We start from the raw sequence: 19,095 nt of genomic DNA on the forward strand, positions 1-19,095 counted from the left end.
AGGAATTGTTACTGTGTTTTTAGACTAAGATTATTTTTATAGTAAATAACTAGACAATGATTTGGAAGTTAAAATACATGAAGTGCATGGTAGAAGGGAATTGTTGAAATAAATGCTTTTATTGGGAGGATATACTTATTTCCTTCAGAGTGGTAGGTGTTTCGCTTGCCAGCCAATGCTGATCCCAAACCTGGATAAAATGTGGGAGGGTTTCATTAGGAAGGGCATCCGGCGTAAAACCTGTGCCAAGTTGCGGGCTGGATATTCGCTGTGGCGACCCCTTGCCGGGAGCAGCCGAAAGACTAAAAACATACTTATTGCCTTGAAATTGTGTTAAATGTTTATGCAAGCCTGGAGAATGCTAATTAAATGTGTGGTAAACTTTAATTGCAGGTCTAGCATAAGAGACATACTGTATGTCATAGAATTTAACCAAGAGGTCTATTTAGAGTGATGTCACAAGGTGTTTATACAAATCAATTCTTAATTATTTTATAGCAGTGTTTTCTGTCTGAGATTCCCATGAGCATAGATAGGATTTTAAGAACGAGTGATTAAATGTATAGAGCATTTATAAGCATCACTGCAACCACCAGATAAACCAACTGAGTTGGATCCAAATGTATAAATTGTTTTTCTTCAGTTCCTTTTTTTTCTTTTATAATGCCAGTAGGTCAGATGTTCAAGAATCTACTTGCCATAAAAAAAAAATTCAAATGGAAAGTGTCTTGACATAGCCATTCACAAGAGACGGAAAAAAAACCTGGTCAGATATTTTATTTTTAGACGACAAGGGTAAAAATCAATGTTAAAATGATGCTTGGGTTTAAAACTGTTTAAGCCAAATAACGGGATAAAAAAAAGGGGATTCACAACTGAAGGGGACATAGAAAATAAAGTTGAGCACTGAACTGAAAAGCCCCCTCGATTAAAAAAAATAAAACTTCACAGGTCAATGAGGTGCATGGGTACAATACAAAAAGAGTTTAAAAAAAGGCTTCACCATCAAATGATGCTTAGCAATAATGTACACCATTGTTAAGTTCATGTATGTATACAAAAAAAAAATCTCCCACATTGTCATGAAGTTGGGTCATGTTCAAGTAATGTGCACCTTCCATTTAGTACTTAGTTCTCATCCTTGTATCATAATTATCCTCTTTTGAAATGAACAGAAAAACGGTCCTTCAAAGCGAAAAAAAAAATGCAGTAAACCACATTTCATATTCTACCAATACATATATACTGTATAAATACATACATAAATATATTTTACATACAACAGCCAAAACTTTGAAAAGGGGTGGATGAGACTAGAGGGATGGGAGATGGTAGTGTGTGTGCATGAGTGTGTATGTATGTAATACGTGTGTGTTTAGCTTGCCGCTGTGCAGACTTCCTCTGCTCTGATCAGAATGGGCCAGTAACCTGGTGTGCATGAGATGGCCAAAGGGCTCTCGCACTATTTAATTACCCCAGTAGGGGGAGCTGCCGTAGCTGGATTTGTTGACCTGGGTCTTCTGCTGCATGCTGCTGCTCTGGTTCCTCTGATTCGGCCCACCCTGCAGGAACACACACGAACACACACACACGATTTTGTATCTAAACATTTTTTGTCTTTTGCCTTCTATTAATCAAGAGCTTCAGCTTACACAGTAAAATGATGTTTACCTTTTAGTGTTTTAACAGAAAAAGCTGAGCGGTCATGTACGGGACACGACTTTCCCAAACACTGTAAATCCCTTTAGAAATTAGCATTAGCTATGTAAACCAAAGTCAATTACATGGTCTCGGATTTAGAGGAGTTGGAGCGAATTAATCTCTGAGATCAGGATTTATTTTATAATAGTTCATTAAAAACTTTGGCTACCTGCTGAAAGTGGTGCAAGTGCAGTGTTTCCCCACACATGGAAAATACCCTACGGTGGACGAGACGTGCAAAACAAAGTAAAACTGAAAAAAATATAAATAAAACCGGAAACACAACAATTCAGACAAACCGGAAAAGGTAGGAATAGTTTTCAAATGAAATTCTTATCACTGACTGGACAAGATATTTATCAAGATATACAAGAAGTACTGCAGACTTACAGCTTTTTAATGTCCATGAGTGTCAGACACCTTGTCTAATCAGCGGTAAGAATCCACAAACCGGAAAAGGTAGGTGTAGTTTGTGACAAAATTCTTACCACTGATCTTGAGTGGCAGACTTTCATTTGAACTATAACTACCCTTTTGGGTTTGTCTGAATTATGTTTTTTTTCTGATTTGGGATTTTGTTTCCGATTTTATTTAGTTTTTCGGTTTTGTCAATTTGTTTTCGGTTTTGTTAATTTGTTTTTGAAATTATTTAGTTTTTCAGTTTTATTTAGTTTTCAGGTTTTTTTTTTTTTTCATTTTTAAATTTATTTAGTTTTTCAGTTTTATTTTGTTTTAAATTTTGTTAATTTATTTTTGAATTAATATTGTTTTTCCGTTTTGTTGCTTTGTTTTTGAATTAGAAATTTGCTTTTAATTTTTCTTTTTTTTTTCCGATTTTGTTATTGGATTTATTTTGTTTTTGGTTTTGTTCTGCACTTCTTGGCCACCATAACTACTGGTTGGGCTGCAAGTATACCACTGCCAGTATATTTCAGACCTGCAGTGGAATTTTGCCTTCACTTCATCTCAGCCTAAAGTAGTGCCTTCCACATGCGTCCAAATGCATGCTGTTGACCCAATAATTATCCAGCTCAGGCATTTGGGCTCTGTGTGTGACCGACCTGTCCGTCCTGGGTGAGGTGGTGGTGCAGCAGCTGGGAATGGGGCTGCTGGTGAGCAGGCAGGATATGCAGGAATGGACCTGTAGCATAACCAGGGGCACCGCCAGGGTTCAGAGGTCCTGTACCTCCTAGAGCCGAGGGCAGGTTGAAGGGAGGTGGTGTGCCGGCATGGAAACCCTGTTTATCAAAGGACTGAACCCGGACAAAGAAAATTAGGACACAAATTCTGAGGTAAACACCAAACATTTAACAGGAGGTGGGGTCACTACCTGAGTCTTGTTGTAAACAGTTCCGCTGATATCGGGTACGCCAGAGTTACTGGAGGTCACAGAGACACCTACGGAGGTACGGCGTAGAGTATTAATATTAAATTATAAAAATTTTTGAGAGGTAAAACTCAAAAATCACATTTGTACCTTTTCCTGGGCCAGAAGCAGCAGATTTGGCTTGTGTCTGAGAGCTGTTGCTGTACCCTTTACTGTATTCTGCTCCCGTTGGGCCTTGTGTCAGGTCATCATACCCTGAAGAGGAATTAAATAAACACATTAAAAGGTACATTTATTTCAAAGCCTACAAAAAAAAAAAAAAAACACGACCAATTTCAATCATCCATGTTTGTGGCTCACCTGAGCTAAAGGTGTGCTGGCTGTAACCACTAGGCTGCTGGAATGGTGTGGAGGGGTTGCTCAGACCCATGCCATGCTGCTTAGTAGAAGCAGGAGGTACGAACATAGTGGGGCCGTACTGGAAGGCGCTGGGCATGCCAGGCACACCTGGGTAGTAGGGCAAGCCCGTGTAGCTGTAACCCGGGGGCAGGGCTGGGCTAAATAAGGCCTGCTGGGTGCTGTGGTGGGCCTGCGGCTGAAGCTGGCTCTGGCCTTGGCTTTGCGCCTGTGGGGGCTGAGCTGTCTGGGGAGCGTGAGCTGCTGACAGGGTAGTAGGGGGCGCCGGTGAGGTGGAGTCGCCCCTGCCGAACTTAGTCACTTCACCTTTATGGGAGAATGAGTGAGGATGTGTAAGACACTGGTTTTACTCAGTAGAAGAAGAAAGAAAAAAGTTTAGCAAAAATATTTTGTATGAATGTTAAACACTGAGGGTACCTGAGTAAGGGTTATTGGCTAGGCTCCCATCTCTGCTGGACAGGGTCGCAGTGGGTCCTGGGAATGTGATACCATAGTAATCCTGCAGGATGTAAAGTATGATTATAGTGGGATGATTAAACTCAACACAGAATCCTCACAGAAGGAAAAAAAAGGAGTTAAAAAAAAAAAAAAAAAAAAACTCATCTGATACATAATAGTAACTGATACGTATTGGATATTTGCAAGACCTTTATGCTCCAACCAAGTGTGTGTAGTAAGTGACTTTCTCTACATGTGTTTATAAGCACAAGAAGCTAGAATGATATTTTCAACCTGTACTACTCACTCTTATAAATAAATGTAAATGCACCGTTCTAAGTAATATAAATGCAGCTGTTTTAACTAGACGTTTAAACATTTGACTGATATTAATTTATACACACCATCAGAAAGAAACAATAACAACTTTGTTTATCACAGTGCCATACACAGCCAAATGCGCCAATACATTAATCATTATTGGAAAACCATAAAAAAAAAAATTGGGGGGAGGGGGCAAACCCTGGGGCTGAATCTCAGGTGGCTTTTATTTCATTTGTGCGGGCAACAAGGCTCAGGTCTATTATTCAGTTTCATGTGTAGTGCACAAACCAAGTGGATTGAAAGGGAATTGGGATTTGTACCATCTAGAAAAAAAGTTGACTTTATTGGATCACAGGGAGGAGAAGCAACACCAGGCACAAAATAACTAAGCAGTACGATGGATAAATAAAATATTAAATCGGAAACAGTAAATTACTAACTTAGACTTCTTAAATCCATCAGAAAAAATTAAAAAAATGTTTCACGAAAAAGGAAGTCCTGTCAGTAGCGTAAATCTGTGACGTCCACATGATTATGTTTTTTTTTTTCATAATCAATAATTAGGTTTTTAGGCTCATCAAAATGCATAAACAAGGTGTGTAAAGACTCACCAGTGGTAGCCTGGACTGCAGCATGTGGAGGTCTTCATATCCGTAGATTTGCTGTAGGACACAAACCAAGCTCGTTGCTTTTCAACATTACCTTTACACACACACACACAAATAAAAGTCACTTTTTGTTACCGGGTATGCAGGAAGCAGGCCTCCAGGCCCCATGATATACTGGTTGGGTAGCAGCGGAGGAACCCCCTGAGACAAGTTGGGGGGGGCTTTTCCTGTAATGCAACAGAAAAAAAAACATTAGAGCAAAGACATATAGTGGGGGAAGAAAAAAAAACCTCAGCTTGACAACTTATGCGGCTAGCACCGTTGTCTCTGTCTTTCAGATAAAGCTCTACTAATGCATGTGAAATCTGACCAGTAGAAGAAGAAAGCAGGGGCGCGGTCCTGATGGCTGAGGGCGCGGTGGTTCCGTTCCCACTAAGCCCCAGAGCCGCTGAGTGCAGGCTGCTGCTTCCTGCACTGCTCACGCTGTTATTGGAAAGAGCCGAGACTGATGTGGAGGAGAACACCGCTGATGAGGCAGGCAGAGAACTCACGCCGTCCACGTTAGTGTACTGCGGGTACGGACAACATGCACGGGGATGTTAAAATAAGTGAGCAACCAAAAAAAAAGAAATAAAAGAAAATGTTCTAACAACAGTTTAAATGGACACATATTTTACAATAGTTACAATATCTTAAATATAGATACAATATCTCACAATATAGTTACAATATCTGAAGTTTTTTTGTGCAATAGCAACTGTTCAATAACACTTTTTTAAACTGTGCAATTTGATTAAAAGTGTAGCTATTGTATGTTTTTTTTTCTTCTGAATTTATACACTGTACTTAAATTATATATATGTTTTTATAAACTTTACAGTTACCACAGAAATTTCCACACTGTGAGACGAATAAAGGTGTATATTATCTTATAACTTTACATAATTTTATCTTTGTTTGTAAAATAAAAACAAATCCGAGTCCTGCTCCTGAAAATATAAAAAATATTTAACAAAACACAATGATGTGAACATTTGTCTGATCATTTTTCTATTATAGCACCTTCATTGTGTTTTTTTTTATTTTAATTTTTTATTTTAAACAAGATGCAAAAACAATGTGTCGCTGCAGGATGCGTGTGTGTGAATGTTGTACCGTCGTCACACTTACCGTTAGTGAGGAGCTGGTGCCGAGGGCTGAAACGGAGGAATGGCCACTGCTCACATGGCTACAAGGACGAACGAAAGGGGTGGGTTTAGAGAAACACTGTGCTATTCTTGTGTGTTTTATTTTGATACAAAGCGAGAGAGATAAACAAGTTCACCTGTTGAGAGATGGGAGGGTTGCAGAGGGCAGTTCAGGTGCCAGGCTGGATAGAGTTGAGCTATGGGGGGTAACTGAAGGGGGCAACAGGGACAACGGAGCGGAAGGTGCAACACTGGTGCTACTGCCTAAAGACGGAGAGTCTGGCTTTGGAGTGGAGGAACTCGATGTGGCTAAGAGCAGACAAGAAGTAGAAATGTTTGTTACGCGCGATTCAGAACTTAAGCGAAATACAGATCAAAGAAAAAACGTCCACTTACAGTCTAGAGCAGCGGAGGTTCTTACACCATTAAAACCATTCTGTTCAAGGAGAAACCAAACAACACTTGGTCAGCTTTTAAGTCATACACGGTGGCTTTACACACTGCACAGCTAACAGCGAACCCGGCACTTACTGTCACAGGTCCAGAGGACTCCTTGCTCTGGGAGAAGGTCAGTCGTGAGTGAGGAGCCACTCCACAGTCAAAGCTGTTCCCGGCTGAAGACGCAACCGACGAAGATGAAGAAGAGGACGAGCAGGAGGAAGATGAGGAGGTAGAGGTTGGCACTGAGGCAGCGCTGGGGGTGGTAAGGGAGGAGGCGAGACTGGGAAGAGGCACGGAGGGAGGTGGGTAGATGCTGTCAGAGGAGGCCAGAGGCAGCAGCAATGGGACCGGACTGGCCAGGGATTCACTGCTGGGATGAACGAGGAATATGGATCATTTGGTATTTTAATTAGGCTTACAGATTAGGATATACACAATGTTTTTTTTTAAGACTCTGTGTACTTCCAGAGGGCCATGGAGTGCATTCAGAGTTCTAATAAAAGACATTTAACACTGTAACTCATTTATTGGACCCATAAAATGTCCATTAATGAAAAATCAAATATCAGTAAAATAGCACACATCTGGCTAATGTGCCTAAAATTTAAACATCTGGATCATGTTTATTGAAATAATTGGGTTATATTAAAGAAATAAATCTATTCTGCAATAAGAATGAGTTTTTTTTTTTTTTACAAAAGGTTGAAACAACAGTTCAGAAACTCAAAACCCGATGTTTTAGTTAAAATAAAAAACTGAATTTCTCTTACGGACCTGATAGGTTTGGAGTAGAGGCTGCTTTGAGTCTGAGGAACGGGCACGGGGGCTTCGCGCGTAGCTTCGCTGCTGCAGTTCTCAGGCTGGCTGAAGTCTGGCAATGCCGACTCCGAGCCAAAATCCAGCGCGCCAAATTGCACATTGAGCCCTGACACATCTGCTGAACCGGGCATCTCCACCGCAGTGGATGGAATCTACGCATACATGGAGTATTTTCCATATGTTTCAATATTTTTCTAACTACTGAACAACTTTTTTGTCAGATCCTGTTGATAGGAGTATAAAAGGAGTAACAAAACGCTCACCTTAGACGTGGGAGCTATCCTTCGTTTCTGCGTCTTAATCTGCCGATGCTGCGTGCTGCTGACCTGCGAGTCTGGAGCCTGCGGCAGCGGCGCCACGTGGGTTTGAGAAGGCTCTGGTGCTTTGGAGAAGGCCTCCAGTGGAGCCTGGGTGGCCGACGAGCCGTTCTGCGGCGGAGGACTTGTCTGCCTGGCTAGCGGTAGAGATCCTGCATTGCTCAGAGAGCTCTGCTGCCGCTGGCTCAGCTGGCTTAGCACCAATGAAGGCTCTGGTTGCATCTTAAACTCCCCTAAAAGGCACACAGGACAGAATTATAATAAAGTCCCTAATCGCCCTTGTTTACTGGCTGAAGGTTGAACATGGACGCAGGCGTGAATAATAATTCTAACTATTAAGTTCTATGGAACTTACGACTGAACTGGGAGGGCAGTGAGGCAGAGCTCTGTGTTCCAGGAGGTTTGATGTCCCAGGATGAAGTGGGGACAGACATCCCTGTACTCCCCAGCCCCCCTACAGGGGCACAATTGTTGTCCCCCGAGCTAGGAGGCTGGGAGGAGGTAAGCTGCCCAAGACCTGGTCCCTTCAGTTGCTCCAGTATCTGTTGTCCAGCAGTTTGTCCCAGCTTAGGGCCCCCGAGCTCCCCAAATCCAGAGCCTAGAACTGAGGACTGTAGACACAAACAAGACAGAGACATCTTAAGAGACTTTGTTTGCAGCAACACTACTAATTATAATTACAATAAAATTTTGCTGCATATGCCAAATAGTAAAAAAAAATTATCATGTTTATGCATCTACCAGATCTATATCTTACATATGAACAGTGATGTTAACTCTTCCCAAGTAGCCATGAAGAAAATGTATTAACTCACTTATATTTAAAGTTTAAAGACATTTCATGCATTTCATAAGGACATTTAATCATACAGTACTGTGCAAACGTCTTAGGCACCATATTATATGCTGTACCAATTTTTTTTAATATATGTTTATCATGTCATAATTATGTACAAAATCATTCAGTATTTCTATATATAACTTAAAAAATAATAAATAAATAACATTACAGGAAAATATATGCATGGATATAAAGAAAAAATATATAGTACAAGAGAGACTAGGTTTTTTGTTTCCATCTGAAAACTAATGTACTCTCCTGGGATTTGCATAAAAATACGAAGGAGCGAGTGTGACAAAGTTGCCAGATGAACTAATATCCAGCAAGCTCAGTAAAACCCAACAACTGTTTTCTTATAAAACTGCACAAATCTGTGTCTAAAACTCCTGCAATGAGTTTTCACTCCAAATATTGAAGTTTCTTTTATGCAGAAATATTTTCAAAAGCATATTTTTCTTATGCCATATTTTTGTATGTGCCCAAGACTTTTGCACAGTACCATAAGTAAAACAGTTGTTAGGTTTTACTGAGCTTGCTGAAGAATATAAGTTCTTCTGGTAACTTTATCATTATAGATCATTCTGTATTTTAATTAGGCTTACAGATTAGGCTATACACAATGTTTTTTTTTTTGTTTTAAAGACTGATTGATGTCTATGTACTTCCAGAAGGCCATGGAGTATACTCAGAGTATGAGTTTTAATAAAATATTTAATACTGTCACTCATTTGATTTTTTATTAATAGACATTTTATGGCTCCAATACATATAAGCACAATAGTTTGTATCTTTATGTAAATCCCAGGAAAGTACATTGGGTTTTTCTTTTTTGTTTCCATCTAAAAACTGGTCTGTCTTGTACTATTTTTTTTTCTTTTTAGCCATGCATATATTCTCTTGTAATGTTATTTATTCATTAATTTTTAAGTTATATATGAAAATACTGAATGATCCTATACATAATTATGCAGACATGATAAAAATATATAACAAAATCAGTAACGCACACAATATGGTGCCTAAGACTTTTGCACAGTATTGTACATCACAAATATTGCTGTTTCAGGATCGCTGAAATTGCTCCAGTGTTTGAAAGTGTTTAAAACTATTATTGTGTCACAGAGTAATAGAATTGAATTTTTATTCTAAAGCATAGTTTATATGTTTAATGTGCTACAAGTTAGATGAAACCTTTTAAAAATATATTTATTTATTTATTAAAATTCGTGTCTGTCGCACTTAATTAAAACACCCTCCATCTCGTTTCCAGCGCCTCACTTACCAGGGTGGCATGTGCATAGCTGGTGGTGCCAGTGCTGGTGCCCCCGTTGCGTGTGGGCTGGTGGTGAGAGTTGGTGAAGACGAGGCTGTGGCCGAGCCCTTGGGACGAGGCTGGCTTCAGGTTCTCCAACTCCTCCCTTCCGGCAGGCTTCTGCAGCAGAGACGCCAGGTCCAAGCTGCATAAGACCATGCACACAAACACAAACTGTTCAGCTGCCGCCATCATTAATAAGGAGCATGGGCTGGTTATAACAAAAAGATTGTATGTGTTGATTTGTCACCTTTGGCCTGGCGTGATATGATTCTCAGCTGGAGGTGCACACGACGGGGTGAACACTTTGGTCTCGGACAGCTGAAAAGGACAAAACCTAATCAGTTGTCAATTTCTTAACATCTAAAAAAAAAAAAAAAAGCTGAAATAGCTATGGTAACAGACGGCTTGACTTACACTCACGTCCTCGGTCCAGTCTTCAGCTGCCCAGTCTTCCAGAGTGTTGCGCCATGCCACTGTAGAGCCATGAGGAAAAAGCAGATGAGGTTGAAATAGTTCCCCGGTTACTAAAGTAAAAGTGTGTGTGTGTGTGTGTGTGTAATTGCCCCTCTCTTTTACCTGTACCATCTGTGGCGTCGTTGGTCCCGGATTCCCAGACATCGGCATGCGAGTTGTTCGTGCCACTATCCATAGTGTAGTCCGCTGGGTTAAAGGTCCTACAAAAAAAATTTAACATAAATAAATGAATGAGTGTGACATCAAGAAAACCTTAAAAGGTGAGTAAACCACCACAAAGGCGTGAAAACCCAGCAGATGATGTGTGCACGTTTTATCACACTGACCCCATTCCCTGTGCTGTGAACCTGCTGGCCCCTGGGGCACGGCCTCTCCCCCTGCCTCCAGACACTGCACACACATGTAAACGATAACAGGCTACCTAAGACACTAAAAAGTGTTAGCGTGTGTATCTGTGTGTGTGTGTGTGTCAGTCTAGGTTTGCATTCGTGTACCTCGTCCTTTTCCCCTGCGGCCACGGTCGGATCCTTTCTCTACCGGTGCAGAGTCCACTCCATTCTCCTCAACCCTCACTGACGACCACGAATTTACACATGCAGAAAGAGACAAACTTAGTGTCTTGATATGAAAATTATACACATGCAAAATCAAAATGTAGGACCGAAACCAAGAATTTTGATTAAACGAACAAAGGCTTGTGCGTTTGACTTCACCGGAAAAAGACATTGCGTCAAAAGATCATCGGGGAGATCTCAGCGATCTCATTTCTAAAAGCCGCAGCTTCCCTTACCAGGCCGATTACGACTGGCCCCCTTTCCTCTCCGGTTTGCTCCTCCGCGAGCTTTGCTGCTTTCTTTCTCTCCTTTCTTCTCCCGGTTCTCCTTGTTCTCCTTGCTCTCTGAGGAAATGCCATCCTTTCCCACACTTTTCTTCTTGCCCACCGTCTCCCAAGAGGTCTAACATGAGTGCAGAGATAACTTTTAACAGATTCCTCATAAAAAGACAAACATACGTAATGATTAATTAACTCTTATGGAATTACTTATGGTAAGATATGCCAAAAAGTTCTACCAACTAACATTAAATTCAATTTAAATGCTACATTCCAAATAACATTTACTTCCAACGTAAAACAGGTAGCAAGCCTCTGATTAAAACCTGTGCAACATACAGAGGGTTTTTTTTTTTTTTTTTCACTTTTTGTTCACTGGTCTAAATATCCAGAATACTTCACATTTCTGCAATGCTACATCCTGTGTGTCCTTCAGCTCAGTTCTTGTCTCGCAACTTAGTTTAGAAGCTTGCGTCTACAAATAAGCAAGCAAAAAGACGTGGCATGTTTTTTTGCATTCGGAGTGGTTCAGAGTCGATTTAGGTCGAATCAGAATCGATTACTCACTGCAAGCAGACTGCACTAGAGTTCATTTGGACGAAGACCACTTGGCTCAGACACGTGCAAATGGACTAAAAACCCTAGGAAACATCTAAGTGTTGTTCGTTTATTAAAACCTTTGCCTATAATCCGACTAGGTCGCACAGTCACTACCCAGAAATCAGAAGCATGTGAGTGCTCTGTACTTGTGAAGGACATTGAGCAGTATGTTTTGAGACAATGGTGCAAGCCTTTTTTTATGACCCAGGATTGCCCACAGGTTGGCTCACGGAAACTACCCAATTTCTATTTTAGAGACTATCCAGAAATCAGTCATCTAAAAGTCCCGGTTAGTTCAGGACAATTCACTGGTAACCCTTTACCACCAAGGCATTTCCAGGGCAAGTTCAGACAAGAATACCACTTCCATCCAGGAACCTCTGTAGTCCAACTAGGGACCGTAGAGGGCAATGATGACCATTTGTATTTATTTCCATTTTGTACGACCGTGGTAAGACCTTCGGTCAACATTTACAAAAGCATTCACACACTATGGGCAAAAAACTAGCCTAATCTGCATGTCTTTGGGTGGTGGAGGAAACCGGAGGAAACCCACCAAGCACGAAAAGAACGTGCAAACTCCATGTACACAGACTGGACGCTGGAATCGAACCCAGATGCAAGGCGACAGTGCTAACCACTATCCCACCATATCAGCCACTGGGCGCGGAATTATCACAACCAACTAAAAGTTTGTGACCGTCTTCTTTAAAAAATAAAAAAAAAACTCAAAATGCAATGAGTAGCTCAAATGCTTTCTAGTTATGATGGTTTGATCCTCAAGTAGACTTGCAAAGCCAGGTCATGCTGTCACCTTTGGCCTGGCGTGATATGATTCTCAGCTGGAGGTTGCCATTGTTGTTGTTGTGCTTGCCGCTATCATTACTGAGAAAGTAGAGACGTACACAGTGACCTAATGACATGACTCTTTAGCCCAAAGACAGTTTTTAGGAGGTTCGCTACTGAACCGGCTCTGAACCAACACTAGCACCAGAGACAAACTACCTAGTTTATTTAAAAAAATAATTAAAAAAAGGGAAGAAAAGTGTTATTTAAAAGCACTGGTCTACTCGACAGTTCACCAAGTGTTTGTTTCAGTAAAATCAATCCAAAAACAAATGTCAGTTTGAACTTCTGAGCCTGGGTTGTTCTAGGTATTTTATAAGAAAGAATTATTTATGAATGATTATGAATGTTTTCTTAATTTATCTAATTTATACACTATATAACTAAAAGTAAGTAGTCCTTACCATCATACTCATATTTTTATTGAAAACACCTTTTCAAATTTAGCCCTCCCCCCCATACATATTTTAACTGTTTTAAAAACCTCCACTACTCTTCTGGAAAGGCTTTGCATTAGATTTTGGCTCGTAACCGCATCAATGTGTGTTTTTTCAGCTGCAAGAGTATTAGTAAGGTCAGGCGATGATGTTGAGCAAGTTGGCCCAAAGAAAGTTCAGTGTTCAGTGACATCACGGATCATGCGAGTTCTTCCACTCTAACCTTAACACACCATTTCTTCACAAAGCTCACGTTGTTCGAACAGATCCGTCGTGCTGGAACAGGTTTGGGATTTTTAGATCCAGGGAAGAGAAAACTTAATTCTACAGCATACAAAGACAAACTATACAATTGTATGCTTCCAACTTTGAGGAACTGCATACAGGTGTGTACAACAATTTTTCCAATGTTATAACTCGATCCTCTAAAATAATGTTTAAAATTAGTGTGTGTGCGTGTGTGTTTTTACCGTATCAGAGGTCCCCTCCAACAGGAAGTTGATGGCTCTGTTGACGTCCTCATTACAGTCATGAAGGGCGACCATGCACTCATCCTGGTTCTTTCCCGTCACCTCCATGAGCTTGACACATGCACACACACACACTTAAGTATACAACCGCAATATTTAAAATACCATCTTTGCATACATTTATAAAGCTTTCTGATCCTGAGGTTTAAAGATCAACCTTGATCTCACCTGGTTGACTTTGTCTTCAAAGTCAGCATCGTTCTTATCGTAAATCATCTGGGCAAGTCGGATCTGTTCGGCTGTAGCCTGAAATCGGGAAGTAAAAAAAACACAACATGAAGAAGAAAAACAACTTATTAATAATTAAGCCTAGTCTGATAAACATGATGAATGCAGGTCTCTCCTGTAACACTGAAAACAAGGACGAATTCCACAATGTGTATATGTGTGTGTGTTCGTGTTTATGTATCAACATGAGTGCTTGGTGTGTACCTGAAGCTGTTTCTGTGGCTGTGTGGTCTGTGTGGACGTGGGCAGCACTTTCTCCCGAGTGCCCCGGTCGCCGCCCAGCGAGGTCATCATATACAGTATATACAAAAGAATGTATGTACAAAATAGAAAAAAATCTGCAAAAAACAAAAACACAGAGGTTATATGTACTGTACGATTTTAATAACATTTTTTTTTTCTTTTTTTCTCCCATTTTTTTATCTGCACAGTCTGGAGTTGTTGCAGTTGTATTTCACTACTGCTGTACTTTGTACAACCATGTATGTGACAAATACAATTTTAAATCTTGAATCTTGAATCATACAGCCACTCCCTGCGTGTGTGCACACATCTGGAAGGAAGGTTACAGTAAAACCCCGCTGTTGTGTTTTTTTTTATGTCTAATCTCTAGCCGTGACATCTGTAATGTATTTGCGATTACCATGGGTAAAGATTTCGACAAACTCCCCTGCAAAGAGGAGAAAACGGAAAACTTGTTGACCCGCAACTCACCAAGGGCAGAGTAAGCTGTTGGTCGAGTTTGCCGTTAAAAAAAAGAGTTAAGTTCTATCAAATAAAATAAAAAAACAATAATACACACAAATTTTTATAAAAAACAAAGGAAATGGCACTATATTGAAAAATGAACGTGCAGTTATTTGTTACCAACAAAGAAATATAAAAAAAATCTTAAAATGTGTTGTTTATTAATCCTGACCTTTAAAACTAGAGAGAAATAAAACATTTGAGAATATAGACTGTGAAGTTGATCATTTCTTAATATTAGCATGTCACAGGGGTGTTCAAGTCAAACCAGGACTTTTGATTGATTGTACAGCATAACGAAGAGTAAAAACTCCCATTATTTCTCTATATAATTCCCCTGCTACACTAATCCCCACGTTTCACTAGTGCCATCAAGATAGAACTTTTTTTTCGGAGCCATGATTAGACTGCCTGCTTTACGTCAAAAAACACTATCCTACCAGGAACTTATTTAATGTCCCAAACATGTGGGAATGGCTTGCAGCAAGGAGTCCCAGCCAAGTTTGTGTAATGTAAAAGTGCTGTTGTGGGCAGTATGAGGTCGTGCATTGTCCTGAAAAAAACTGGCTCTGAGCCACTTCTGCTCCTTTCTTGACACAATTTTACAGTGACTTAATCTTATATTAAGTAAAGAACAGCCCGATGTTTTATTTTATCACACTTAACTGTTAAACAGGATCGTTTTATGGTTATTACTGCACTTCTCATTTTTGGTGCATAATAATAATAATAATAATAAACACAGCTTGTCATATTAAAAACCAAGAAACCCTTGCATTCTGAAAATGGAAAAAATTACCATTACAAAGTTTTGACTCCTTGCATTACCGATATAAAAATTGTTATATCAATGATAACACATTATTCTTAAATTATGCTGAACAACCACTAAACAAGCCTGTGTACTACATGTTACAAATAAACGCGTTGATATAAACCTGTGACCAACTGCAATTTAAAAAAAAACAACAGCACTGTGACATAGGAGCACATAAACAGGTTTGTCAGTTCTTTTCTTAAACCACTGCTTCAAAATTGACTCTAGATGTGATGTATAAACGATAACTCTAACAGAGAACATTTCTGTCCTCAGAGAGTATAATGTGTTGATGCACAACCCTATTTCTGAACATAAGTGTGCCTGAGTGTACTTTTTAACGTAAGGTCAGATTATTTTTATTTTATGCTCATAACAGCAATCAAAATGGTTTACAGAGACTGTCAGGCCAGTTGCATTACCGCTGCTTCTGTACTTAACTGTACGAACTGTTAAAAGTCTAATGCTTTAATATCCATCTTTAATAAATGGCCTGTTTTAATGTGTAATTTCTTTTCCCCTAAAACATAGGCTAAAAATGCCTCACATAAGAACAAGGATCCAAAAATGTGATAAATCCCAGTCAATGCCTTCGCTTATCGATTTATAACCTTCCACATTTGTACTAATAATGGCCCTAAAGCTCAAGCTGATCATTTCATATAATTATGTCCTTTTTCTGGCCGACATCACTCTTCGACTCTAGACTCTCCAGCGAAAAGCCTGTTGTATATGCAGGCTTACTGGAAATGACTCCACTGTGAAGCATTTAACTCTCGTAAGTCAGATAATACACATCATAATTTAACACAGTGTCATAAACAAGCAATAAAAGACTTGAGGGAGCGCCGTTAGGTACTGAACGAAAGAAGAAAAAAAAACATCAATGGCACAGAGTAACCGCTAGCATCCGGAAGATATTTATTTTCTGATAAAAGCATATCAAGTCAAACCGTCACAGCGCATCAGATTTTTAACTACTCAATGAAGAACTTGTTGTGCTTTGCAACCATTTAAAGCTACATTTAGTCTCTAAAACTCGTGTTTTCTTTTCTTTATCCTGATTCTATCTGAAGCTAATTTGACATACAAGTCCTTTGTTCTGAAGACTTTACAGTGTCTAAAAACATACAGACTTTTGCACCGGAAACTCCTAACATAAATGTATGTATAAACTCATTGTATGATTTTTTTTTTGCTTTTCTGGTCAAATAACAACACAGTTTGTTACTCTTTTATTATAAGCTTGAAACAATAATGTATTAGAATTAGGAATACATGATTTGATTGAAAAAAAAAAAAAAAAATCACATGGCAATTATTTTGACAAACATTGCAATTTAATGACTCGCAATGTTTGAAATCTAACATATTTACTTAAGCTAACACCAAATGACGGCACAGACAATCACATAAGCATTTTCACATTAGGGCCTTCATGCTTGACCCCAACGTCGGACCCCAGAGTCTGCTGCACATTTTCACACTAGGTACAATTGATTTGTGCCATGCTTAGAAATAACTGCACCCCTATCCTCACTCGGCCGGCATTCACATCGTTTTCCTTTTTCCTTTCTTGGGAACACTTGTGCATTTACACTGATTCATATCAAATACCACTCATATTTCTAAAAAAAATGTCAAAAGAAACACTCTCGCGTGCCTTCCTACTGCAGAGGATGAGACTGGCGCGTGCTATGCACAGACCAACAGCACTGATGACATCACGTCTAAACACCAGTATACTGCCGCGCGCAACTTCCAATCTATCTGATTCGATCCATGCCATGGTACGCCGTACTATGCCCAAGACCACCTTTTCAAACAGACTCATTTTCAGAGCGCAAAACAATTGTGTTCTCGCTGAGCAAAATTAAGTTTTCTCAGAAATTATCTAAGGGCCTTGATGTAAAAACACCAAAAGCGTACTCGGGCATGGATCGAATCACCTACGGAAGCCAAATGTACCTGAGAACAGAAGTAAATCACCAAACGTCATCAGACATGTGAAAGTGTTGCTCTTAATATATATAGATATATTTTTTTTAACAAAATATCAATAAGATTATGCATAGCAAGAAGATTAACCTCCTCGTTCTCGTCTTCTCTTTGTGTTTATCAGTGGCTCACAAACCAAGTAGATACATACGGCCACCTACTGTATCGGAGAGTGTGAATACACAAGCGTACCCAAGTATGAAAAACAAAAATAATGCTGGCCAGTGGGGGAGTGGGGACCTCGGTACAAGAGGTTGTTTATTAATATTAAATCATTAAATAAAAAGTATTTAAAAAATATATACAAATACTTAAATTATTAACAAACTTCATAAATTCCTGACTATAAATCTATATTATAGAATATATCATATAGTGCAACACTAATTATAATGAAATGCATCAATAGAAACCTTTGATTTAAATCACAGCTGGTACATCTGTGGGAGTTGGGTTTATAAACAAGCTTTGTTACTGATATTATATAGAAAACAGAGAAGGGAAAAGTAATAGATATTCACTTTTACAGAAGGTTAACTAAAGTTGGAAACCTATTTTAACATAAACGAAAGCTTATTTATAACCATATGCATTTAAGCATACAGTTAGGATAAACCCTGTTACACAAAATGACTGACTTTTTTGGATGAAGTTAAAGAAGAAAAAAAATCAATAAAGAAAAGTCTCATCTGTCAGGTAATTCACTCAGACTTATGAGACAAGATGTATTTTATATGTAAACCCTGATTTTTTTTTTTAAGAAACAAAAAACACGTCATATTTATACAAACAGAGTACATATTGTGTAACATTAAAGAGGAAGGATGTCAGAACCTAAACAAAGGCTGGAGTTTATGATTCATTATTATTATTATTATTATTATTGTTATTATTATTATTATTATTAAGCACAGACTCGGCACTCTTTATTACATTATTCCCAGTTCAATCCTAAATCGAGGCGCAGAACTAACACCAGGCGGTGTTTAATGTTTTTCTATCTTTATTTTACTCTATAAATGTGTTTAATGTGCGAATCCCGAATGTAAACAACGCTAGCAAAGGCAGCACCTAGCTACGAGGCTAAAGCTAGCTGGAGTCCTTTGTGTCCTGGTGGCTAACTCGCTAGCTAGATGGAGCTAAGGCTAATTTCCTTTTTTTTTTTTTTTTTTTTGCTCCGACTCGATTGTTGGGGTTTATTAGCCTGCAAGCTAACGAGGTTAACTCCAGGCAGCGGGTTAGCTCGCACACTACAGGCCTTCAAGAGAGAGGACTTATTCAGAAAATGGCCACACACACACACACACACACTCCTTTTCTGTGTCTCACATACACACCGGAGACGATGCTAGCACTTACACACACAAATATTTCCCATTATCAATTCCTTTACACGCTGAACAATACCAGAAACATCCAAATTTCCACGTCTTTAAGGTAAAATGTCAAAGATTTCGTTCTTAAAATACCCCCAAGATTAGTTTATATATCTATATTTACACGTAAACCCCTCATTATATCTATAAATAAATAAATAAAAATAAATATATTATTACCTGCTAACACGCTTCCCTCAGCCCAGCAGCGAAGCAGACACAGTCACGTGACACACCAGGCGCGCGCCCGCCCGCAGAACAACAGCGCCGGGAGCGCGCGCGTACACTTTTTACACAAAAACTGTGCGGTTTTATTAGGTTGTTGTTTATTTGTGTTTGTATACACTAATAGTACAGGTTACACGACGCGCACACGGCATTATTCTTAGCGTCCGTAAACACAGTAAAATATAATAGTGTATTATAGGAGTCAAAGTGTGCGTGTATCAGTTAATCATGGACACCATTAGGTAAA

The 19,095-nt window shown here is 39.3% G+C and overlaps 1 protein-coding gene across 2 annotated transcripts; it reads right to left on the minus strand.

Annotated features, from left to right (window-relative positions):
• Positions 1-759: 759 nt before the first annotated feature.
• On the minus strand, positions 760-18,862 carry ubap2a (ubiquitin associated protein 2a). 2 transcript variants are annotated; one of them, XM_053478428.1, is made up of 27 exons: positions 18,801-18,862; positions 13,887-14,020; positions 13,623-13,700; positions 13,395-13,505; positions 11,000-11,165; positions 10,704-10,781; positions 10,536-10,599; positions 10,312-10,409; positions 10,150-10,208; positions 9,983-10,053; positions 9,703-9,877; positions 7,935-8,190; positions 7,526-7,812; positions 7,218-7,414; positions 6,534-6,810; positions 6,399-6,438; positions 6,140-6,311; positions 5,986-6,043; positions 5,186-5,384; positions 4,951-5,042; positions 4,819-4,869; positions 3,863-3,944; positions 3,389-3,751; positions 3,179-3,283; positions 3,032-3,099; positions 2,763-2,954; positions 760-1,562 (listed from the first exon to the last, which is right to left on the minus strand). In XM_053478428.1, the coding sequence occupies exons 2-27, from the start codon at positions 13,974-13,976 to the stop codon at positions 1,467-1,469; spliced, it is 3,525 nt and encodes a 1,174-aa protein (XP_053334403.1). In that variant the 5' UTR covers positions 13,977-14,020; positions 18,801-18,862; the 3' UTR covers positions 760-1,466. The 2 variants fall into 2 exon arrangements, with proteins under 2 accessions (XP_053334403.1, XP_053334402.1); XM_053478427.1 differs by having other exon boundaries at positions 6,534-6,813.
• Positions 18,863-19,095: the final 233 nt, after the last annotated feature.

Source organism: Clarias gariepinus, chromosome 19 (assembly GCF_024256425.1).
Source record: "Clarias gariepinus isolate MV-2021 ecotype Netherlands chromosome 19, CGAR_prim_01v2, whole genome shotgun sequence".
In the NCBI taxonomy this organism is placed as follows: domain Eukaryota; kingdom Metazoa; phylum Chordata; class Actinopteri; order Siluriformes; family Clariidae; genus Clarias; species Clarias gariepinus.